The sequence below is a fragment of the Microtus oregoni genome, unplaced genomic scaffold, assembly GCF_018167655.1.
Source record: "Microtus oregoni isolate MIOR12 unplaced genomic scaffold, Mior012 000003F_ref0000135, whole genome shotgun sequence".
Classification (NCBI taxonomy): Eukaryota; Metazoa; Chordata; class Mammalia; order Rodentia; family Cricetidae; genus Microtus; species Microtus oregoni.
In genome coordinates, this window is record NW_024543062.1 from 57590478 (window position 1) to 57616984 (window position 26507).

Here is a 26507-nt window from a genome sequence, read left to right on the forward strand (position 1 = left end):
CTTGTGGATAAGACGTGATCTCTCAGCTACTGCTCCAGCCACCTGCCACTTTGCCGTCATAAAGTCTAACCTTCTAAAATCATAATCCCAGCTAAACTGTTTCCTTTATATTGCTTTGGTCATGTGTTTCATCACAGCAATAAAAAAGTAATGGAATGAGTTTATGGGTTCAATTCCTACCAATGCATAAACTGGACATTGTAGTACATATTTGTAATTCCAGACCTTGGGAAGTGAAGACAGGAGGATCAGGAGTTCAAGGCCAACCTTGACTACATAGTGAGTTTGGGGCCAGCCTTGGCTACATCAGCCTATCTCAAAAAGTAAAAATAAAAGGAGCAAATGTGTTTCTTGGTTGAAGAAGCTGAAGAGTAAATGTTGAGAGAGGCTATCATCCAAGCCCCAAACCTCTCTAAAAGAACAAACAAACAAAACTAGGAGGAGAGAAACACATCAGCTCTGGCTGTTCAATCACCCCCAAGAGAGTCACAGAAAGGGGAGGGGGAGGCTTATACTCTTCATTTAAAGCTTGAGAAACTTTCTCCCCAAACTTGGTTTTGTTTGGTTGTTTGTCATTGAGACAGAGTCTATTATAGCCAAAGCTGCCCTCGAACTCACTGCACAGTCAAGGATAGCTCAAGCTTCTAATCTCCCTGCCTCCACCCCCTGAGTGCTGGGATGGGATTGTAGACAACACTACCATGTCTTATTTCATACATATTTTGGGGGATGACATTTCAGTGCTATTGGAAAGCAAGACTACATACCCTTTTCTCTAACACACACACACACACACACACACACACACACACACACACACAAAGAGCACTCACCAACACATGCTTAAGCCTCATGCCTGTCCTGGCAAGGTTTTCCTTTGACTCTGAAAGGCTTTTGACAATAGAGGCCATCCCCTTCTTCCTTCAGGAAGACAGGACCCTCTCTTCAAGTCAAGTTAGCTCAGACTATCCCAAAAGACTCCTCCTGCCTCACATCCCAGACACTGAGGGTCCCTGGGAAATCATCCCTTCCTCTCTTCTAGAGCGGCTCCTGCTGTTGACAAAACATATTCAGGGTGGCTGTAATGTGAAGGGCACTAGAGAACGGAGAGTCCTCCCCTAGCCAGTCAGATTTAGGGCCAGGCCAAGCACCCCGCAAGAAGCTGGGGAAGATGAGAGGCTCCGGGGCCAGAAGTGACCCACCGATCTCTCACCTCTCTGGAGAATCCGTTACTTACCTACTTATTTTAGGCGAGCGGCATATGCCACAGCACTCGTGTGGCAGTCAGCGAACAACCTTCAGAAGTCAGTCTCCTCCTTCTACCGCATGGGTCCCCGGGCTTGAACTCGGGCCAGCAGGATTGGCGGCAAGCACCTCTACCTGCTGGGCCATCTCACCAGCCTGGCATCAGCTACTTTTCTTTTTTAGATTTTGGCGTTGTTCCCAAACTTCACACACAGGCTAGCTGATGCCAGGCATCGAAAGGGCAGGTGCCATTGGAGCCATTCTGTTAACCCGGAGTTCTCACGCCAAGCCATTTGCTCAGCAAATTGAAAAAGAGAGCAGCATTGTTTCCCCGGGTGTGAACCGGTGTACCCTGTTTATTTCACTTGGAACCCGCACGGTGCATCTCCAGGCCTCTAAGAACACCCGTTTCAGAACACTCAGATCCATGCACGCTCTGACACACCGCTGAGCATCCTGCTAGCCACACACACATTTGGAACTGGAGAGCAGCGTCTTTGGGCTGTGTTGCTGACTCAGTTGAGGAAGGAAAGCCTGTAGAAGTGAGCAATGCCCCCCATCTGCTGCCACCTCTCACTCTGAAGGAGCTGGCCCGGGGAGACAGCTGGGCCTGGGGAGCCTGGGTGGGGCTCCACCTGTGCAGCTCTCATATGTAAAATGTCAGAGGCTTCCCAAAGAGCACCAGGCTGTACCTTCTGTGGCAAGCATCCCAGCGGCCCTGGCAGCTGACAGCAGCAGGAAGCTGTCCTTCCTGTGGCCTTACAAGGTGCACGGGGCTGAGAATGGCTAAGACAGGCATGAAATTCCCAGTGTGGTTCAGCCTTGCCAAGTCTCATGTAGTATACGCCCGCCCCACCCCCAATCCTCTGTAATCAGTACCTCCTGCTTCTCTTGATTCTCTTCTCTTGTCTGCAAATCTCTTGCACTTTGATATTGCTTGTTTGTTTTTGAGGCTGGGGTTCCCAGGGCATAAGGCATATTTAGCAACTGCTCTAAGGCTGACTCTACTCCTAGCCTCTTGCCTCTTCGCCTATTATAGAAGAGTCTACTGGTTAGCAGTGGTCTAAACTTGCAAGGGTCCTGTTCTAGTTTCCTTTCTGTTACTGTGACAAAACTCTCTGGCCAAAAGTATCATGGGAAGAAAGGGGTTTATTTGACTTACATTTCCAGGTCACAGTCCGTTCCTGAGGGATGTCAGGGCACGAACTCAAGGCAGGAATTGTGGAGGAAACCTCGTCGCTAGCTCATTGTCTGGCTTGCTTACTTGTTCATGCTTACGTAGCTTTTTTATACAGGTCCTAGCAGGACTCCCTACCTGATGGGTGGTGCTACCAGCAGTGAGATGGGTCCTCCAACATCAATTAACAATAAAGACAGTCTCCCACGGATACACCCGCAGACCAACCTGACCTAGGCAATTCCTCCGTTGATGCTCCTCCTCTCTGATGACTCTAGATGTCAAATTGATAGCTAAGGCTTCTCAGGGCCACTCTGGGTGAAAAACTATTTTCTTAGGGGCCAGTGAGATGGCTCAGGGGGTGAAAGCACTTTTTTGCAAGTCTGAAATCCTGAATTTAATCCCCAGAACTCAGAGGTGCTAGTTAGTTTCATGCCAACTTGGCACAAATCATAATCATTTGGGGAGAGGGACCCTCAGTTGAGAATATGACCACGACAAACTGGCCTGGGGGCGTTTTTGTTTGTTTGTTTTATTGATAACTGATGTGGGAGAAGAGAGCCCAGATTACTGTGGGTGGTCCCTCCTCTGGGCTGGTGGTTATAGGAGCCATAAGAAAACAGGCTGGGCCTAGCTGGGTTCTGCAGACACTGGGACTGCAAAATGGTGTCGATCGTGTCACTGAGAGACAAGCTCGTGGAGGCTAAACTTGGAGAGCTTCCAAGCTTGATATTGATGCAGGATTTCAGTCCAGTGGCATCATGGGAGCCTTTCAGAAAGATATCATCAAGCATGGAACAAGTACATCAACATGTTCAAGTATATCAACATGTGGAGGGACAGCGTTGCAGGCCTTAGCATGAGGCTGGCAGTCTATGTGCTTCTCAGCAATGGCATTTCCTACAAGTAACTCAGACATTAGCGTGACATAAGTACCACTGAAGAGGAGTCAGCTTCAGGGCAACGCATGCCTGAGCATAAACACCTGCCAGCTCCAGCCAGGAAGAATTCAGCTGTGGTTGAATCTTAATGTCTTGGCTGAAAACTGAAAGGGGACTGGCTCATGTTAGAAAAAAAGGAAGGAAGGAAGGAAGGAAGGAAGGAAGGAAGGAAGGAGGGAGGGAGGGAAGGAGAGAGGAAGGGAGGGAGGGAGGAGGGAAGGAAAGAAGGAGGGAAGAGAAGGGAGGGAGGAGGGAAGGAAAGAAGGAGGGAGGGGAAGGTAAAAAGGAAGGGGAGGGAAGAAGAGAGGAAGGAAGGAAGGGAGGGAGGGAGGGAGGGAGGGAGGGAAGGAAAAAGGAAGGGAAGGAAAGAAGAAAGAGAGAGAGGGAGGAAGGGAGGAAAGATGACTCATGACCTCTGCAACAGCTCCTATTTCTAGTTCTTGCCTTAAGTTCCTGCCTTGACTTCACTGAATGACAAATGGTCTACAAACTGTAAGGTGAAATAAACCCTTTTCTTCCTCATGTTGCTTTTGGTGGTGTTTTATCACAGTATAAAAACCTTAACTAAGACAGTAACCACATAAAGGTGGAAGGAAAGGACCAACTCCACAGAGTCGTCCTCTGACACCCACATATATGCCATGGTACATGCATGACCCCGCCATCATACACCAATAATAAATAAAAATAAGTTTACAAAATTGATCACTCAAGAACTGCCCCATTGAATAGTAACTGAAAAAAATCACACAAAATTCTCATACTATTTCAGCTAAGTTTGTGATATTGTGGTGGGCCACAATATCTTGAACTGCCCCCCCCATGTGGGTTGGACATGCCTGGAAGGAAGTAAAAATCTTCCTCCTTCACTTGTCCCCAGCCCCTCTCCTGGAGATCTGGTCATCTGCTACCCATCCCCTTTGTGTCCCTAAATATGTCTGAACAAGAGCATATAAATGTAAAATCCATATATAAAACAATCTAGAAGAGACCACGTCCCTTTCACACCGTGCTCTCCCTACTCACTGACACTGGGGATTACCATGCGAGTGGACAAGTAAGTGTGTGGTTCTTCTGAGCAACTTCATTGCCATGCCCTGGCTCCCAGCCCAGCTCACCATCCTCTCTTTCATCCATTGGCCAGACGGCTTCCCAGAGAGCTGTGAACACCCATCTGCCTCTGCCTACCAGCAGCTCTACAGTTGCAGATGCGTGAGACCACATGTGGGTTTTGACATGGGTGCGGGCTCTGAACCCATTCACATGGTGGCACTTTCTCAGCAGAGCCATCCTCCCAGCCTCGTACCCGCCTCTCTTCATCACTCTCTGACTTCTTGGACCCTCTCCTTCCGTTATTGATGGCACTAATACCTGATTGGCTGTCTGCATCTCCTCCCCAATCTCTTTTTAACTTCAATCCCAGACAGAGCATCCAGCCAACACCTGGTCAGATGCAAATCCCTGTCTATTGATCTCAGCCTCAATCATCAGTCTAAATCTGTACCAACCGACGAAACACCTAGAGAACCCGGTCCTTAGCATCTCACACCAACAACTGCCCAGACGATCAAGACTTCTAGCCTGTCTTACTGTTCATCGCCCTTTCACACCTTCTAGACCAATTTAGATATTTGGACAACTCATTCTGTCAACTTGAAACAACTTAGAGTCGCCTGGAAAGGAAGTGTCAGGTGAGGAACTGCCCAGATCAGGTTGCGGTATGGGCATGTCTGTGAGGGACTGTCTTGATTGTTAAATGATGTGGGAAGTCCCAAAAACACAGTGAAGGAGGGGACCTCCACTGTCAAAGAGAAGAGAAGACGGGGAGGTATGAAGAGACGTCTCGGGAATTACGTGTGCTTACTGTTCTTGGCAGAGGACCCAGGTTCTATTCCCAGCACTCACATGGCCGCTCACAACTGTCTGTAACTTCACTTCCGGGGGATGAGCACCTGAATGTGTGTGTTCACGTCCCTCTGCTCTTGGCTGTGGGTATGATGTGGCCAGCTGGGTCAAGCCCCTCCCACTGTGACATCTCTGACACAAAAGATGGTAGCCTCCCCCAGCTGCCTTTTGTTAAGGTATTTCATCACAGCCGCAGAAATGAAACTGGGACATACACTAACGAATCTGAAGACTTTTGCAAACAGACTCAACTCCCTGACTCTGCCTTCTCTCCTAGCACACACTGAAAACCTCAATCTAGGTGAAACTCGTGATCTCCTGTGAGGGTAAATTGAGGATCTTGAATCAAATAAGAGACACACCCCTGGGCAGGTCTGTGAGGGCATTTCTAGTGGGGATTAACTGAGTGGGAGCCCCCTCTCCCAGAGTAGCAGGCTCTTAGCACCTCCAGCCCAGGGAGTCAAAGGCCCAGGAAAGGACAGCATACTGCCTGGCTTCACCTCGCCTGGCTTCACTTCCTGCAGCTGAGTGCATCTCTCCACGGTCTGCTGCTACCACCACCACCCTCCTCAGCTGACATCAGACTCAGCTTCTTTAGTTTGCAAGTATGGACTGAAGATCAGCAATTAAAAATTTTCTGGGCTTTTCGCACCAGACTGGGCTGACTGGGGTGCATTGGTGAAAGGCAGTAAAGATACTCGGGGCCACCAAAATGATCAGTGTTGCATTACAGGAAGAAAGCTCAGCACACCCCTGAATGGATTTGACCAAGAGTGAGCCAAAGTCTTAATTCTCCATTTCTCTCTTGTGGCTTCAGTCTATAGTTTGTGGTTTCTGGCTTGTTTATATTCCGTCTCTCGTGTGTATGTCTGAGCTGTCCCTATTGCCTGTGTCCCTGACAAAGGTCTTTGCTCTGTGGTTACTGAGCAACACAGAAAGAATCACATGGAGAAGGAAGGAGGCAGATTTCATAGAAATCTTTAAAAGAACTTTGTTGTTGTTGGAATATTTATTTCTTTATGTTTACAAGGGAGTGTTTTGCTTGTATGTGTATATATGCACTGTGTACGTGCCTGGTGCCCTTGGAGATCAGACGAGGGAGTCAGAGCCCTGGAACTGGAGTTACAGACAGTTATGATCTGCCGTATGGGTGCTGGGAATCAAACCTTGGTCCTCTGGTGGAGCCTCTGGTGCTCTTTGTACTCCAGCACCTTTAACAGGACTTTACAAAGGATTAAGTCACTGCCTCTGACTACAGCTGACCCCAAAGCACCCAGTAGATACCAGTACTTCAAAATGAGCTGCCAGTTATAGCCATGGTATTTTCAATATTTATGTCAGGTATTTGTTGTACAAGATTTTTCCAACCTGTTGGTTGTTCTCAGCAAATGAACACCATAACACACACACACACACACACACACACACACACACACACACACACACATACAGAGAGTGCTTTGAGTTAGGAGCATGGAAGAGTACATAATTTGAGATTAAAGCTATAAATTATCTTAGGCAGTAAAAGCTGATAACATGGGAAATTCAAGGGAAGTGAGGTTGGCTATTACGTTGTTCCCTTTATGGCAAGTTAAACAGACTAAGTAGACAGCAGGCTATCAGGCCGAGTCCTAAGTGACCTCAAAGTGTACTATTAACTTGGCTATGAGGTCCAGCAAACGTTCCCATCTTTCTGAGTGTAAGGGATATCTTCATAAAAATGGTGTCATTGCCCTGGGCATCCACAGACCAGGCAGCTGCAGTGCTCAGCCCTCTAGCAGGCAGGTGGCCGGCCAGTGGTGGACTACCCAGCTCATGCCATGGAAGCTAACCCAGGGAACACTGTGTGTCACACATGTCCGTCCGTTCACTGCTGCTCCTCTGGAGAACTCTGCCTGACACACTCTCCTTCTTCCAAAGGAGACTGATGGGGGCTGCAGAGGTGGCTCAGCGGTTAGTGCTCACACCGTTCCTGCAGGGTCTGCCCCCCAGCACCCACACTGAACTCCTCATACATCTGCCCGTGTCCCCAGGTCTAAGGGCTCCAACATGCTCCTAACTTTTGCAGGCATCGTACTCATTCATGCGCTGTTTCTCAATACAGGAGCACACACACACACACACAATTTAAAATGGTTAAAATATATCCAGTTTTAAATTAACCAACTCAATTTGAAGTTTTTTCAAAAAAAAAAAAAACTAATTGGCAGGATTTTAGGATAGCGCTTTGGGAAATAGTATGTAGTTTCCTCAGAGGGGGAAAAAGTTTAAAAGGATGGCCCTTCAATCCCAGTTGGTGTAGGTCTAGAAGAACCGAAAACTGGTTCTGAGAGAGAGGCACACTGTTATACAGCAGACTGGGGCCTGACCACAAAGGTGCAGAAACAGTGGAAATGTCCATGGATGGGTGGGTGTGGGGCCGATACACCACATGGAATATTACTCATCCTGTGAAGACAAGGAAACGGTGTCACACTCTACAAGACGGATAAGCCTGGAGAGCCTAGTGATGAGAACTGCGTGTTGTAGAACACAGTCCTCTGAGAGTCACATGGCCCTTGAATGCTCTTCCAGAGGACCCGGGTTTGAGTCCTAGCATACACATGGCAGATCACAACCACCTTGAACTCTGATGCTTTCCTTTCCTCTGACCTCCGAGAGTACCAGGCACACACATGACACACACAGGCATGACATGTCGTCCTCTTGAACTCTCAGGACCTTTGGTTCTGTGCAGGAAGGAAGTCTGCACTAACAGAGTCATTAGTGCTCTGTAATGAAGGCAGTTGGTGACGTGTGTCCACCCCACAGAAGCAGAGAGCCCTGGACACTGGAGCGCAGCCTGCAGTCCAGACTATGGGATGCTGCTACCAACATTTAGGGTGGGCCGTCCCATCTCAGCTAACTAGACCAGTTCTCTCACAGACACCTTCACTCTGGTGATTCAAGAGCTTTCCAAGTTGATAGTCTTCATCACCATGGCTTAGTCATCTACAAGTTGGCCATGATCCTGTAAGAAACCCCAATTACTTTCATTGGTTCACACCATATCTAGAGTGGACAGACATTTGTTCTCCTCCCCAGGAAAGCTCACACCATATGGTAGAGCTGCCTTTATGAGTTATATAATGAAATCGGAGGCATGAAAACAGAAGGTAACGTGGTGTTGACGGGGCCTGAAGGAGAAGAAATGGGAACAGTCCATGGGTATAGGCTCTCTCTCCTGTGAGGGGAGTTCTTGCCCTTTGGGCTAAGATCAGTGCAGTTATGCAGGATGGCAAGGCTGATTCACAAGGACATGAATACGTCTACGACCATGAGCTATGCACACATAGAAGGGGTCCGTTTGAGGGCTGGGAGGATGGCTCATTGGGTAAAATGTGTGTTACAGGAGCATGAGGACAAGAGTTCAATTTGCAGAATGCTTTTAAAAAAATATGAGATGCAGTGGCTCATACTTGCAATCCCAGGAACAGGAGGTAGAAACAGGCAGATCCCTGGGGCTCAGTGCTCAGTCAGGTGATTCTACTTGGTGAGCTCCAGGCCAATGAGGTTCCCTGACTAACAAAGTGAATGGCACCCAAGGAACAATATCCAAAGTCATCCTCTGGATTTCACACACAGGCAAGCACACGCATGCACACTTGCACATGCATGAACATATGCACCAAAGAAAGTAAATCAATTTTTAAGCTATATGAGCTTAGTAAGGTTTTTGTTGTTGTTGTTGTTGTTTTGTTTTTTAATTCAGCAAAAGGAAACTACGGAGACAGCAAACTGTGGAGAGGCAGAAGCATCATGCCCTCGGTTTCCACGTGGCCAAGGACTAGCGGGTATTTACCTTCAACACCGGCAATTTCAAACACAAGGTTCACACTGAGGCTGTGATTTCCAATCAGAAAAGTAAGAGAACTGGGCTTCTTAGAAAAGCCAGTGGCTAGAACTCAGCCTCTCTGACATTACTCTCTAGAAACTAACTGGAAGCCGATGGTTTTCCTAACTCTATTCCTCAATGCTTGTTTATGCGCATTAATATGCAGATATATTCCCAGCCGGCTGTGATCTCATGAATTTTTAACCAGAGATTAAAATGTTAACGAAAGCTGGTGATATGGGGGATTATGAGTATCACTTAATCCTTAAATTAGGAATCTCCAAGTGAGCTCCTGATCATTATCCAATGAGCAACCACCCAAAGATTCTCAGGGCAGGCCTTTACCATTGCATTGTGGGTAACAGACATTTTTTTTAATGCACTAATTTTTTTTATTTTTAAATTGTTCTTCATTTTACATACCAACCCCAGTTCCCCCTTTTTTCCCTTCTCCCACTCCCCTACCCCCATACTACTCCCCCATCCACTCCTCAGAGCAGGTAAGGCCTCCCTTGGGGAGTCAACAAAGTCTGACATACCAAGGTGAGGCAGGACCAAGCCCACCACCCCTGCATCAAGGCTGAGCAAGGTATCCCATCATAGGAAATGGGCTACAAAAAGTCAGTTCATGCACCCTGGATCATTTCTGGCCCACTGCCAGAACCCCCCAAACAGATCAAGCCACATAACTGTCACCCACATTCAGAGGGCCTAGTTCGGTCCCATGCAGTTTCTCCAGCTGACAGTCCAGAGTCCATGAGCTCCCACTAGCTTGGGTCAGCTGTCTCTGTGGTTTTCCCCATCATGATCTTGACTCCCTCTTGTTCATATAATCCCTCCTCCCTCTCTCCAACTGAAGAGCAGGAACTCAGCCCAGTGCTTGGCTGTGAATCACTGCATTTTGGATGTAGGTTCTATGATGACAATCAGGGTAGTCACTAATCTGATTATAAGGGAAGACCAGTTCAGGCACCTTCTCCACTATTGCTAGGAGTCTTAGCTGGTGTCATCTTTGTGGATTCCTGGGAATTTCCCTGGCACCAGGTTTCTCCCTAACCCCCTAATGGCTCCCTTTATCAAGATATCTCTTTCATTGCTCTCCCTCTCTGTCCCTTCCCCCACTAAGCAATCTCAATCCCTCATGTTCCCATCCCCATCTCATCCCTTCTACCCCTCCCTCCCAGTTTACCTGGGAGAGCCTAACTATTTCCTCTTCCTAGGGTCCTCCATGTATGTCCCTCTTAGGGTCCTCCTTTTTACCTAACTTCTCTGGAGCTGTGAACTGTAGTCTGATTATCCTTTGTTTTACATCTAGTATCCACTTAGGAGTGAGTACATACCATGTTTGTCTTTCTGGGTCTGGGTTAACTCACTCAGAATGATTTTTTTTCTAGTCCCACCCATTTGCTTGCAAATTTCATGATGTCCTTGTTTTTTACCACTCAGGAATACTCCATTGTGTACGTCGTCCACATTTTTGTTATCCAGACGCAGTTTTTAGTGCATCTATCTGGGGATCTTTAAAAACAGTGAAACCAGGGCTGGTAAGATGGCTCAGTTGGGAAAATGCTAGCCACACACACATGTAAGAACCTGATTTCCATCCCCAGAATCCTCCTTCAGAAAGCCAAATATGCTGCCCCTGTATGTAATCCCAGCACCAGGGAGATGGAGCCAGGTAAATCCCCGAGGCTAACTAGTCAGCTAATTTAGCATATGAGTGAGCTCTCAGAGGATTTGGAGGGAAGAAAGGTAGGGGAGGAACTAACATAACTATATTATAATCTCAAAAAAGAAATGAAGGTTTTTATAATTTAAGAAAGGGAGACTCTGTCTCAAAAAATAAGGAGTCTCACCTGAGGAATAACCTGAGGTTGACCTCTGCCCTTTACATACATAAACACACACACACACATACACACACACATGAACACACATACATACACACACAAAATAAAGTTGAAAACAGTAAAAGCAAAGACAGTTCTTACGAAGCTTGGCCTGGGGAAACCTGCAGGCCGCCTGGTGAGTGTTCATGGAGATTCTGAGGCCTCAGAAAAGTCACGGTAATTTCTAGCTTTGTGACTAAGTATTTACAAAGAGCATTTTTAACAGAAAAAAAATAAGATAAAAAAAATCAAATTAGAAACCAGAACTCAGCTTCTTTTGGAGACATAGCTCAAACCTGGAATTATTAGCTCTGACTTGGAGGGAAAGTGAGCACAACACTTTCTCTTTCTAGTCCTAGACCGAATTCAATTCCAGGCCCATATAAAATTCTGAATTTCCAAAGGAACACAGTACAAGAAATAATTTAATAGTTTAGCCAACTATGAATAAAATATCCTGATATCAGCACACAATCAAATTTCTGTGCATGTGTGTGTGCACATTTGTAAGGGTACACACACAAATGTATGAATATGTGTGGGTTTCATTCCTCAGGCACCATCTCCGCTGTCTTTTGAGGCAGGGTCTCTCACCGACCTGGAACTGACTGACTAGGCTAGGCAGACTGGCCAGTCAGCCCCAAGGACATTCCTCATCAGTTCCCGTGACAAATGCACCATCACATCCAGAGTGTGCGTGTGCGCGCGCATGTGTGTGTGTGCACGTGTGCATGTGTATGTGTGTGTGTCAGGGCTCCATGCTTACTTGGAGAGCACATCACTCACGGCCATCTCTCTAGCTCACAGTGTTTTGGTTTTTTTTTTATTAATAAACTGTAGACATTCTTCTTACTCTCCGGAGTCTGGGGTGTATTTTACCCTTACACTTCATCTCCATATCAGGTTAACGCAGGGCAGCAAAGGCAAACTGGGCAACACAGCTGCAGAACAGGGTTGCATGTTACTCTAAATGGTGCCTAGCTCTTGACCAGGGACAGCGAAGCTCTCAAGACTTCTTCATGGCAGTTTTATTGAAGCCCTCAAACCCCTTCTTAATAAATTGGGTGGGGACACTAGTGCCTCTCAGATTATAGAATCATCATTTGAAATTTTATAAAATTAAAATTTCTACTATCCGTTTTTCTTAAGGTATTTTTTACCAAAAGATGAACTTATTTTCAAGATTACCTTGATCCCAATGGTAATAGTCTTTGATGTCACAAATCTGATACTTCACATTTGCTTGATGCCCATTGAAGCAAATGGTGCATGCGTGCAGAAAAGCTTGGGTTTGCGGATTTTTGTTTTCTCTTTTCAATCTTTTTTTAAGGGATGTATTCTATTATTTTATTTATTTGGTTTTTTGGGGCAGGGTTTCTCTGTGTAAGAACCTTGGTTGTTTTGAACTCACTCTGTAGACCAGGCTGGGCTCAAACTCACAGAGATCCTCCTGCCTCTGTCTCCCAAGTGGTAGGATTAAAGGCGTGCTCCACCACCGCTTGGTATATGTTGATATTTTAAAATTATTTTTGACTATGTCTGTGTGGGTGTTTATGTACATGAATGCAGGTCACGATGGAGGCCAGAAGGGTGTATTGGATCCCCTGAAGCTGGAGTTTCATGGGTTGTAAGCCACCTAATATGGGTTCAGGGCCACTGCCAGGCTAGTGTGTGATTTTAGCAACTGAGCCATCCCTCCAACTCCCTGCTTTCTTGCTCTCATTAATGAATCTGGATGCTGTCAACTTTCAGGAGTTTCTGCATTTCAACTCACCTAGCCATATATCACTGCCTGAATTCCCAACACCGAAGACATAGCTCTGCCTGTTGGTTTGGTGTTGGCACCGACTCAGCACCTTCCCCCCTGGCGCCCCAGAACCACACAGAAGAGCATTTGTTCATTGATGTTCAGTCATCTGAAACCTACAGAAGCTAGGGGCAATACTGCACGTCCCGATATACAGGCACACACACAGACACACACACACACACACACACACACACACACACACACATATAAACACGTGTATCCACAATCACACATATACACAGGTATCTATGTGCGTGTATGTGTAGGAACATATGTGTCCATCATGGAAATTCTATAGAGGAAGAATGTTTCTTTTTCTACTTTACCAAATGAGGGGCTGAAGTATGATGAAGTCCCAGAGCTAGCAAGTAGTGATGTTCAAAGTGGTGCTGAATTTCTATGTGTGTTTGTGCATGTTTTATATGCATAGGTGTGCCTTATACCATGTCTTTTAAAATAAAAGAGCAATGGACATACCACCCTGAATGAGTCCAATCTTGTCTGATCTTAGAAGCCAAGCTGTGCCAGGCTCTTTAGTACTTTGATGGGAGACCTGGGAATACCAGGCACTGCAGACTTAACAAAACAAACAAATGAAAACACTTTACTTTGTTAAGGTTGGAGGTGGTGGTGCAGGCCTTTAATCCCAGAACTTGGGAGACAGAGACAGGCAGATCTCTGTGAGTTTGAGGCTAGTCTAGTCTACAAAGTAAGTTCCAGAACAGCCAGGACTACACAGAGAAATCCTGTTGCAAAAAACATCATCATCATCATAAATTAATATTCATAGTTTTTGTGTTGAGCTATTAATTATAGAAAATATGACAGACAAAACAACAACAAATCTGACTGCAAGATACGTCTTGGTAATAAAGGACTAGTCTAGTATTTGTGAGACCCTGAAAGAAAATGGAGACACCAAGGAGAGAGAAGGGGGAGAAAGGAAGCAGGGGAGGAAGGAAGGAGAGAAGAAAAGAAAACAGGAGGAAGGGAAGGAAGATAAATGAGTAGAGGGAAGATAGGTTAGTGGTTAGCTGAATGGATGGATGGATGGATGGATGGATGGATGAGAGTATGGGACTACAGATGTACAGTTGAAAGAACAGACAGATGGACAAATAGGTGAATGACTGAATAGAAGAACAGACAAAAAGTTATTCACTACAGACTCCAGATCAGGGAACTAAGCAAATTATAAAGGCTACATATCCCTGTAACTATCCCAGGGAAGACCTGTCACATGACTGACAGTGCACTAGCTAATATCAAAGACAACTTGCATCCTCTTCTCAACATCAGGACAAAGACTGAGGGCAAGGCTTTCATTTAAGGCTCCTCCCATCTGGAAGAAGAATCCACTTACATATACTCTCTGTGAGCAGAGTGCACGGCGGCTGCGTTGCTGTAACGCCAGAGGACGATGGCCGAGGACAGCACATCCAGGATGGCGTCAAACTAGAGAAGGAGACAGGACATTAGTGGCTCTCCAGAGTCAGCAAGGCACAACCATGAACACACAGGGGAACTGCACAGTGACCCAGAGAGTTTGAATAAACGTCTTGGAGTTTACATATTTCTACATGCGTCTTGCAGCCACTTTGAACTCCGTGGTGCAGCCCTGGGCATTACTGCCCTGGTAGCAGAGCTGTGGCCCTTGCATGATTGACTCTGTTCTCAGATCCTTAGGGTCCTGGCACTATAGAGATATGGGACAAGAGACAGGAATGGAAGGTACAGTTTTCTGAAATACGTGAAACTGTTTATACTACAACAGGCAAGGTGGCATTGGCATTTTCCTATACATAGGAAATTTTTAAAAAATAGTAAGTTAAAAAAATTCTACTTCTGACTCTCGTTGAAACTGTTTTAGCTAGGTTCAGGAAGTCTACCAACAGTTTGATATTGTATAGAAATCTCTATGCTTTAGAGAGAACAAGGGAGAGAGAGAGAGAGAGAGAGAAAGGGAGAGAGAGAGAAGAGTTTCGAAGTGTGTATATGTTATGTGTGTCTGGATATATATATACATATTGTGTGTGTGCACACATGTGATGTGTGCATCTATGCTGTGTATTTACTTCTGGATGATGTGTGTTTATGCTTTATGTATTTCTATTTCTCTCCGTGTATGTGTTGTATATGTCTGATTGTGTTTATATATTGTATATGCATCTCGCTGTCTGTATATGTGTTGTATATTTATTTCTGGATATGTGCACATGTTGTTCGTATTCTGGGTACCAGTGTGTACATGTGTAACTTTCCAGACAGTTTGAATCCTTTATAAAACTCTTAAAAGAATTTGTCTCAGAGCAACACTCTCCAAACATGAAGCTTTTAGAACAAGGGGCAGATGTGGGTCTGCGGCCGGGTACAGGATTCCCCATGTCTGTCAACAAGGAGGGAAAGAGCTTGCTTGAGACATCACACGTCTCAGTTCTGTGCTAGTGCTGGCCCTCTCTTGAAGGGCTAAGAAGAAATGACCTATTTCCTCCAGGAGGCAGACAGAAAGCTCAGCTCCCCTTAGCAGGGCTATAGATAAACTGACTTCTAGTGTGAGCAGCCCCAATCCATTTCAACTTCCAGTGTCTCTTCCTACACCAGCAATATGCACCACCCCAGTGTCAGGACTACATGCAACTTGGAAGGGCACAGAGAGGCTAGTCTCCCCCAAAACATCCTCTCAAGCAAATCCTTCAGAGAACATGTGCACCCCGGATGTATACGTGGGAACGATCCCATCGTGACGCCATTTAATTCTATTGCATTGTCATTTGCACAGTTGTTTTTCCTAAATTTGTGCTTTCCATGCTCATTTCATATCTGTTAAGCATAAGCACCCATCTATTCCACGACTCGGTGAGAGCCGTGGCTCGGGGAAACCCATGCAGAACTTAATCACGGTGAGAACGTTTCAGGCTACTTACTGCAAACCCAAAGGCAGAGGCGCTGTACCTCATGACGGAGACAGCTAGAAAGAAAGAAAACAGTATTCAGTCAGATTTGACAGCCTCATGGTTTATGTGTTTCATTCGTGAGTTCGTCATCACAGTGCATACAACCTTTGAACACCAAGGGAAAGCTCCAAGAGAATAAAAATTTAAAAACCGATGTCTAAAAATTCAAAGAATTCAAAAAGAAGAAAAAGAAATTATTTTCAAATTATACCTACAACACTTCCCCCACCTTGTTCTGAAGTATCCAAGGACCAACTTCAGGGAAAACAAAGTTAAGCACCTGTCAATCACATGGCTTCCGTGCCTTTGAAAATCCAGAAACTGAAAGCTGAGAGCTGGGAACTAAATTTCAGGTTTCAGTGAAGCTGAACCTGAATCCTCCTGCCTCAGCTTCCTCAGCTGCTAGGATCACAGGCCTGCACGATCAGGCCTGGCTGTATTTCTACTCTGAATTCATCTGCTCTAACTGGTCATGGTACAACAGGTGGGCACAGTTAAAAAGCCCTCTCCCCCCACATTGCGTGCCCCAGAAGGCCACCTGATTGGAAGATGTTAAACTGTGACTTCAAAACGTCTGCACTTGAGTTCTTTGGTGATACCAGGGCTTTCCTTGGAGAGCCGCAGGTTTCAAAGGAGTAGATGCCCAAGTTATTGCAGTGAGAAACATGAAGAGCCTCACCTCAGATTTGAGTTAAATAAATGCTGTCGGCTGGGTGGAGGGCTCAGTAGAGTAAATGCTTGCCTTGCAAACGGGAGAGCATGACTTTGACCCTTGGCTCCCAAGCCACAAAAGGCAGGCAAGCTAATGCACTTGCAATCCTAGCCCTGGGGAAGCAGAGATGAGTGGACCCCTGGGGCTCGCTGTCAGGCCAGCTTAGACTACTTGGTAGCCTGCAAACCAATAAGAGACCATTTCAAAAAACAAGGTTGGGAATGATTAAAACCACTCTCTGTTTTTTCAGAGGACCAGAATTTAGTTCCTAGTACCCATGTCAGGTGGTTCACAGTCTCCTGTTACTTCTAGCTCTAGGGAATCTGACACCCTCTTCTGGCCTCTTTGGGACAGATAAACATATACACACCTACAGATAAAGAGAAATAATACAAGTATATACACACACATATATATATATAGTATATATATACAGATATAAAGAAATAATAAAGTATATATATATAAAGTATATATACAGATATAAAGAAATAATAAAGTATATATACAGATATAAAGAAATAATACATATACATATATAACACACATATATATGCTATCAAAGTTATCAAAGTTGTTTCTGGCCTATACATGTAATTGTGTTTGCATACATATATATGCAGGTATATTCAAATACAAGCATACACACAAGTGTACACACACATGCACACACACACACCACGCACAGGAGATAACCGCCAAGGGGAGGTTTCTCTGACTCCATGGCATCCAATGCCATGTTTCACTCTCAGAACTACACTGGAAAGTGAGTTAAGCCTGCCAGGTAGACAGATAAAGGCTAGCAAATCTGGACTATATTATTATTCATGCCCCGTGCGGCAGGGCACTGTGAGCCAGTGGGGTCCTAGTGAACTCAGGGCCCTTCAGAGGATGTGTTATTTACTCAGGACTCACCTTCATCTAATTCCTTGATAAGACGCAAAAAGCCAAAATTGCATGGGGAGTCAAGAGTCCTCTGAAGGGTCACCTACATTTCTCTGTGCTAGCAGCTTCCCCCTGTGGCCAGTTCTCAAACAGCTGTGAACAGCTATTAGCCCTAGACCCACGCGGAAGAGCTCAGTAGCCTCTGAGGACTTTTCAGGAGGGTCAAGTAATAAGTTCATTTTCTTTGGCCCATAACTGAATCATAGCGCATCCTGAATCCAGGATAAGAATTACTTGAACAGAAGTGGGTAGATAGGCTTAGGTAGCCCTGTTTCCGTGTAAATAAAATCACACTGAGGAGATTTCTTTCTTTTCTTGTATGTGTGTACGTATGTGGGTGTAGGTACATGAGTATGTGTGTAGAGACTGGAGGTAAAACCCCAGTGTTATTTTTCAAGAGCTGTCTGCCCCATTTTTGGGTTGGTTGGCTGTTTTTTTGTTTTGTTTTGTTTGCTTTTTGAGGCAAGGTTCCTCTGCGTAGCCCTGGCTGTCTTGAAACTCACTCTATAGACCAGGTTGCCCTCGAACTCAGAGATCTGCCTGCTTCTTCCTCATGAGTGCTGGGATTAAAGGTGTATGCCACTGCTGCCACCAGGCCCACCTCGTTTTACAAGACAAGGTCTCTCGTTGGTCTGAAACTTGCCAAAGAGGCTAGGTTGGCTGGCCAGCAAGTCCCAGGGGTCTTCCTGTCTCTGTCTCCCCAAGACTAAGAGTATAGTAACTCAACTCTCTTCTTGCAGTTCTAGGCATCAAGTTTAGTTCCTCTCACTTGGAGAGTCAGCACTTGACAACCTGGAGCCATCTACGCAACCACCAAACTGAAGGGTTTGCAAGAATGAGTTGTGTCTGGAGAACGGGCCTGTACCAGGGTGATGGATGGAGGCACAGAGAGGTCCAAAGCACTTTGTGTACACATGGGCAAGCACAGCCCAGAGTTGCCATAGGGCCAAGACACTGCCTGTAAGATAGGAGCTAGACTCAGTTGTGAAGAACACACATGAGCCATGTCAGCCTCGGCCACACTGCACCCTGAAAGCCCACGCAAGCAGCTGTGAAGCAGGGCTTTCCTATGAAGACAGCTCTTAGCAAGGTTGGGCCGTAGAGCTGAAGGGAATCGGGACTCTAAGATGCCCCTTTTCTGAGTCATCACCTACACTGGGTCAGAGATATGGAGTTGCCTTCGAGTCATGAATGTTCTCTGAAGTAAAGCCAACCAATTCGTTGTTTCACCAGGGTGGACTTGGGTGTCACTTCTTTGTCTGTTATTGGTCTCTCAAACAATAATAGTTGCTAACCTCTGAAGGACAGGAATATTTGAGGGTTTTTTCCTACTTTTCTGTGTCTTCTACAGCTATTATAAGTAACCATTCAAATTAGATTATATATTTTATTTGGAGAAAAACTATCCTGTAAAAATAAGCAAAGGTAAAAAAAATGAGCAAAGGTCTGAAATGAGCTAGCAGGAGAGTTCAAACACATCTCTTAGAAACAGAAAACACTGCTTGCGAGTGATTGGGGCCGATAGGAAAGTACATGGCTATGTTATCCATAATTACGTGTGGTTTCTGTGTCCCATGGTCTACAGGAGCAGGTGGCTAATAGTCTCAGGAATGTGGCTGTGGGCCACATAAGCCAGGCAACAGAACGCTAGCAGAATATCGCTCCTTGCCCTACAGCCTTCCAGCCTCCCAGAGTTTGCCTGTCCTAAGCCAGACTGTCATCTAGTCAGGGACTCACTAATAGCTACACCCAGAAGCAGACACACAATGTAAGTCTTAAATAAATATTTGTACAGGCCTGGTTAAAAGACCAGTTTTTTGTTTTTTTGTTTTTAACTAAGTCAAACCAGACCGAAAAACATGTTGGCTGGAAATAAATTCAAACAGAAAGGCAGCTGGATAATGAACCGGACCCAGGAGATTCATTGTTACGGCCATGCCAAAGGCAGACCTGCAGCTGAGTAAGCAGGGGCTTGGAGGGAGGGCCTGCAAAGCAGAGACAAAGGGCCTTGGAAAGCGGAAGAGAGCATGCCAGCAAGGCATGCCAAGGACCAACAGCAAGACCCCCTGCACAACACCCAACAAAGACTCCTTCTTCAATTGCCAGCGAGATTTACAGAGACAATGAGGACCCATCTGTCATCCTCTCCAAAGTCAGGCAATAATTATCTTGAGCCTTAGCACTCTTTAGCAATACCCCAGGCCCCGCAACACCTCGGAGTTGTTAAATTATGTGAGCAGCAGAACTCTGTTAATAAATCAATCCCAGTTTAATTAGACTGTTTCTATCACTCAGATGCCTAGCAAACACCTCCCCCACAGCTGGGGAACAAGCCCACCCTGGAGAGCCACTTCTCCACCCACCATCAGAGGCAGGCTCTCCGTTCTTGCTCACTGGAACCTGGGAATCAAAGAGCTGGGGCCAGGAGCAGGTTAAAAAGAAACAGTGGTTTTTCTATGTTCTAACTCACTCCAACAGGATCTCTACTGGTTTCCATACTCTAAATAAGATTATCAGCTACAGAAAAATTAGCGATAGGATTCTTACTTCAAGGGAAAAAGGAAAACTGCTTAACACATTTTTAAGAATATGATCAAAATATGCTGTATGAAATTCTCAAAGGAAAAAGAATAAGTCAACATTGTGTAGAGCTGGGGAAATGGATCAGTTGATAAAAATGCTTGAAACAAGAACAGGAGGACCTATGTTCAATGCCCAGAATCCACCCTATAAAAAGGCTGGGTATGGTACATGGTGTATTCTTGCAATCCCACATTGGAGAGGGGAAGATCAGCAAACCCTTGGGGCTCACTGGTCAGCCAGTCTGGCCTATTTGACAAGCTCCAGGCTAGTGAGAGACCCTGTCTCAAGAAACAACGGGAATGGTACCTGGGAAGCGACGTCTGAGGCTGACTTCTCATCTCCACACACACGCGCACACCTGTATATCCACACTCAACAACACACATAAGCACACAGACATACACACATTTACTACACATACATAAACATGAGCATACACAAGAGAATAAGCTTGAAGAGGTTGCTGAATGCTGCCCTTGAGCTGCTGTGTCATTTGATAGCATCTTATGTCCATCTGCAATGAGAGGTCCATCCCATTCAGGTGTCTCAAAAGAAACAGCTGCTGAGATGCTTCCTAAGCAGCGGGTACCTCTCCTTTCTGCACGCCATTTGCAGCACACAGCCAGATTGCTCTACACAGCTCACTCCAGCCTCATGTTCTGATGTCCTCCTGAACAGGCCAGACCTGCCCACTACTCCCCAGGCACACAGGCCTCCCTGCCGCTTTACCCCAGCCTTGCTCTTCTGCCCACAACACCTACCCCAGGGATCCAATGAACTGACCCCTCATTTTTGGGCCTTTGCTTCAAGTTCCCCTCATAGGCCTGTCCTAGCTTTCCTATCTCATATTGCAACCTGGCCCACTCCATCTCCACTCTTGCTTCCCTGCAGTTCTTTATCCAGAGGCATCTAGAGCAGTATCCAGCCCACTGATGCATGAATGTGTGCTACATCCTCTCCAGTTGGTGCCCCTCCGTGATGGTTAAGACCGCCAACTTGACAAGATTTAGAATCACCTAGATGGCAAGTCTCTGGGTGTGCCTGTGAAGGAGCATCTAAATAAGGCTAACGACATTAAAAGACCCACCCTAACTGTGGGCAGCAGCATCCCATGGGCTGGGGTCCTGGCCTGAGTAAAAGGGGGAAAGGGAACTGACAGCAGCATTCATCTATGTTTCCTTATTATAGCTTCTATGTGACCAGTGGCTGCATGGTCCCGCTGGGGTGACTTCCCATCATGACAAATCCCTCAAAAGAGTAACCACCTAATTATACACCTACTCATTCACACGTTGTGTACGTCATTCACACGTTGTGTACGTCATTCACACATTGTGTACGTCATTCGCATGTTGTGTACGTCATTCACACGTTGTGTACGTCATTCACACATTGTGTACGTCATTCACACGTTGTGTACGTCATTCACACATTGTGTACGTCATTCACAAACTGTGTATGTCATTCACACATTGTGTACGTCATTCACACATTGTGTACGTCATTCACAAACTGTGTACGTCATTCACACGTTGTGTACGCCATTCACAAACTGTGCACGTCATTCACACATTATGTACATCATTCACACGTTGTGTACGTCATTCACATGTTGTGTACGTCATTCACACGTTGTGTACGTCATTCACAAACTGTGTACGTCATTCGCATGTTGTGTACATCATTCACACGTTGTGTACGTCATTCACACATTGTGTACGTCATTCACACGTTGTGTACGTCATTCACACATTGTGTACGTCATTCACACGTTGTGCATGTCATTCACAAACTGTGTACGTCATTCACACATTGTGTACGTCATTCACACGTTGTGTACGTCATTCACACGTTGTGTACGTCATTCACAAACTGTGTACGTCATTCACAAACTGTGTACGTCATTCACACATTGTGTACATCATTCACACATTGTGTACGTCATTCACAAACTGTGTACGTCATTCACACGTTGTGTACGCCATTCACAAACTGTGTACGTCATTCACACATTATGTACATCATTCACACGTTGTGTACGTCATTCACATGTTGTGTACGTCATTCACACGTTGTGTACGTCATTCACACATTGTGTACGTCATTCACACGTTGTGTACGTCATTCACAAGTTGTGCACGTCATTCACAAACTGTGTACGTCATTCACACATTGTGTACGTCATTCACACATTGTGTACGTCATTCGCACGTTGTGTACGTCATTCACACATTGTGTACGTCATTCACACGTTGTGTACGTCATTCACACGTTGTGTACGTCATTCACACGTTGTGTACGTCATTCATACGTTGTGTACGTCATTCACACGTTGTGTATGTCATTCACACGTGTACGTCATTCACACATTGTGTACGTCATTCACAAACTGTGTACGTCATTCGCACGTTGTGTATGTCATGCACACGTTGTGTATGTCATTCACATGTTGTGTACATCATTCACACGTTTGTACGTCATTCACACGCTGTGTACACCATTTACAATCTGTGTACATCATTCACAAACTGTGTACATCATTCACAAACTGTGTACGTCATTCACACATTGTGTACATCATTCACACATTGTGTATGGCTGGAGGCTTCCCTGGTCCAGGATCAGGACTAGGCTGTTATCACACATGTTTACTATCTAATATTTCTTGTTAAAGTGTTCTAAATCCTGGAACAGAATTTCCCTCACACAGGAGAGATGTTAATATCACATGGGGTATTAAAGGGTCACAGTGAAGAAACCATACTAATGAGAAACAGCTAAACTAGTATTGGTTACCTGAAGAAGTGTTTGTTTTTCCTGCCTGGTCCCTCACCAAAACTAAAAGCTAAAGCTCTCAGCACTAAAACTAGACGGCATGAATGTTGCCTGCTGAGGTTGCTTCCTTGGCCTGGCACTGTTGGCGCTACGCTATACATTGAACCTCTCTGTTTTTTTTTTATTTGTTTATTTATTATATACACAGTGTTCAGCCTCCATGTATGCCCTCAGGCCAGAAGAGGGCACCAGATCTCTTTACAGATGTCTGTGAGCCACCATGTGGTTGCTGGGAATCAAACTCAGGACCTCTGGAAGAGCAGTCAGTGCTCTTAACCTCTGAGCCATCTCTCCAGCCCCTGAACCTCTCTGATATAAAGCTGCTATCAGACATTTTGAAAATCTATTTCATTTATTTACTTTGTGTGCATGTCTGTGGAGGTCTCAGACAGCCGGCAAGAGTCATTCTCTCCTTCCACCATGTGGGCCTTGAGACTCGAACTCGGGTCATCTCTCCTGGCAGCAGACGCCGTTACCCACTGAGCTGTCCTGCTGGCCCCAAAGTACATTACACAGAATGACTGTATTGTGAAGAAGAGGAGCATACTATACAGGCCTTACAAACCTGGCTAAGAGATGGTGCTGAAAAAGTATTTACTCATCTGATCTGCACCAAAGTTCTTAGAGGATCTTTAACACTGCCGCTCGGGGAATAATAGTTAAACATGGAGGAGCATAGCTTTTTTCTCTCTCTCTCCTCCCTTCTACTCTCCCATGGAAAACATGCCAAAGTAATAAGAAATGTGGAAATCTAGAGAAAGAATCAAAAGGCCAAAGAAACCCAAGAAGCCCTGTTAACAGAAGCTTTCCTATGTCGTGCCCCATCTCGCAGCCATTCCTAAATAATCACTAGTAGGCTTAATATTAATTATAAATTTTGGCCAATGGCTCAACCTTATTACTAACTCGCTCTTACACTTAAATTAACCCATTTACATTAATCTAAGTATTGCCACATAGCCTTGGCTTTACTGGTCTGCTGGCATGTTGCTTCTTGGGCAGTTGCTGGAGTCTCTCAGCCTTAGCCCTTTTCCCTAAAACTCTGCTTGGATTTCCCATCTGGCTCTATCCTGCCTTGCCATAGGCCAAAGTGACATTATCACCCAAGGAGAGCAACACAATTCACATGTACAGAAAGACCATCCCATAGCAAAGCCCATCTCACAAAAGTTATCTGCCAAATATATCAAAGGCCAGATGAACTAGAAGAAGAAGCCAAAAGCCAACAGCACACCTCAGACAAATCTGTGCATGGACTAAGAGCAAGGCTCAATTGGCGCAGACCCTCCCTCCATCGAATTAGACATGGTGGTATTCCCCAGGAATCCCAGCACTTGGGAGCCCATAGCAGGAAGACTCTGAGTTTCGGGCCAGCCTGAACTATATCGTTCTAGGCTAGCTTGGGCCCTAAGGTGAGATCATATCTTAAAAAACAAACATAGAGATCCAGCAAGCCATGGGTTCAATCCCTGGAACATACAGTAGGGAGAGAAAACTGACTCTCGAAAATGTCTTCTGATCTCCACACGTGTCTCATCAATGCAGAACATTACCACTGGAGCATTTGAGAATAAGGGAGTGCGTTAGCAAAGTAACATGTATCCACACTGTGTCCTTGAGTTCTTGAGATCACAGATCTGTAAAGCTAAAACATAAGGCAACTGGATGAGTGGTTATTAAAGCTTACGTGTGCAGAGAATGAGCTCATATATGCAGATAAAACGTCACAAAAGCTACGGAAACTAGGAGTGCTGACTGCCTCCAAAACCTGGGGGTGCAAGACTGAAGGGAGGCTCTCCCTCCCCATATGGGAGTCTTCTGTGTGCACTGGCAGATATGTGTCCCTGGTGGACAGAGGAGCCTTGCCCCTGGACAGGGTTGCTGCAAATCTGGTTGCTATGGGTTGCTATCACTCATCAGAAGAAGCCAATTCAGTCCAAAATGCCTGTGAAGATGACATTTAGAGCACCTGATAAACCCATTATCTGTTAATAGCCACAAAACTTAGAGTCAGAAATTTCCCAATAGTGAAGGTCCCAAAATATCATGTTTCTTCATTTTCAAAATCAAAACCACTTTTCTTCCTAATTATAAAAAATGAAGAGGGGCAGAAAGAGCCAGCAAGGAAAAAGAGGGTTGGGGAGAAGGTGGAGGAGAAGGGAGGGTGTTTTTAGTAATACCATGGTCCTGAATAGTTCCTGGGTAGATACTATATATCTGTAGTATATAAAAATCTGTAGTATATTTTTTTTTATTTTATGGCAGCATGTGGTGACATGTCTTTAATCCCAGTACTTGGGAGGTGGAGTCATGCCAATCTCTGCGAGTTCTAAACCAGACTGGTCTACATAGAGTTCCAAGACAGTCAAGACTATATAGAGATAGACTAGCTCAAAAACAAAACAAAGACCTTATTTTGTGTATGTCTGTGCACTACATGTGTGGAGTGCCCAAAGGGGCCATCAGCTCCCTCTGCAACTGGAGTTACAAACAGCAGTGAACCACAATGTAGTGACAGTTATCAAGCCCAGGTCCTCACAGCAAGCGCTCTTAACCACTGAACCATCTCTCCAGCCTCTGTGATCTCTTTTTCAAAGGCTGCCATCCTATCTGAAGCAGGTGATTACATAACCTTAATATCCTAGCTCAAGAAAATAAAACTGAGCTCAAGATTCATACCAGAATAAGGTAACTCTCTCAACAAATGTAACTGTCTTTCTTTGGAAATGTGTTAGCTGATGGTTTTTGTTTTGTTTTGTTGTTTTTGTGTTCCAACCCTGTTCTGTTTCAATAGAGTATTGTCAGTGTTCAGTAACCTTGAGCGTGAGCTTTAATGGGTAACCCAAGGTAGAAACTGGAATAAAGGAAAAGAAACCTTGAGTTGTGTTTCCAAGTCGACAACGCGTATGTCTAGTGTACAATCTGGAATGAGGAGCTACAACAGTAAGGAGAATAGTTGCTGGGGCGAGGCTCCATGGGGAAAGTCCGGCTATGCCAGACCCCTCGCCCTGTATAAAACCTGAGGTATGCCCATGACCCTAATTGCTGTGGTGGCTGAAATGGGAGGAACCAGTGAAGCCAAAGCTCTAGTTTGAGTGAGAGACTCTGTCTCAAACACACACACACACACACACACACACACACCTCAGAGAGTGGGGGGGGGGTGAAGAAGGAAGAAGGAGGAGGGGAAGCAGGGACAATATTAAACCCATCAAACGACCAATATAAAACTAGAGAAGACTTGAGCAGGAACAGATGTGGAAGACCCAAGTCTGAAAATCAAAATTACCCACTCTGTATGATATCACCATGCCACGTTTACCCAGAGTCAAACGGCCAGACTGAACTCTGATGGGAGTTTATAGATGGGGAGCTGTGTATTCTATGGAAACAATGTCCCAGTGGTATTGAACTATAAATCAAAAATTAATCTATATTGATTCTCCAAAAAGCAGATAACAATAAGGAATAGTGTTTTTTTCACAATCCAGAGACAATAACAATACTTTGATTTCTGTCCTTTTGGGTGGTGCTGGAAATTGATCCAATAAGCCCTGGGTTCAAGACTTAGCACCACAGACACTGTGCACAGTAGTGCATGGTGATGTAAGCCTACTACCCCAACACTCCAAAGATA

General features: G+C 45.3%; 1 protein-coding gene across 1 annotated transcript in view; it reads right to left on the bottom strand.

The window, feature by feature from the left end:
- Window positions 1–26507, bottom strand: part of Tmem163 (transmembrane protein 163) — a 184765-nt gene that overhangs the window by 49620 nt on the left and 108638 nt on the right. The window contains exons 3-4 of the mRNA XM_041648202.1: window positions 15766–15809; window positions 14205–14296 (exon numbers count right to left, since the gene is read on the bottom strand). Coding sequence (XP_041504136.1) covers window positions 14205–14296; window positions 15766–15809 — 136 coding nt within the window. The remainder of the gene's footprint in view (window positions 1–14204; window positions 14297–15765; window positions 15810–26507) is intronic.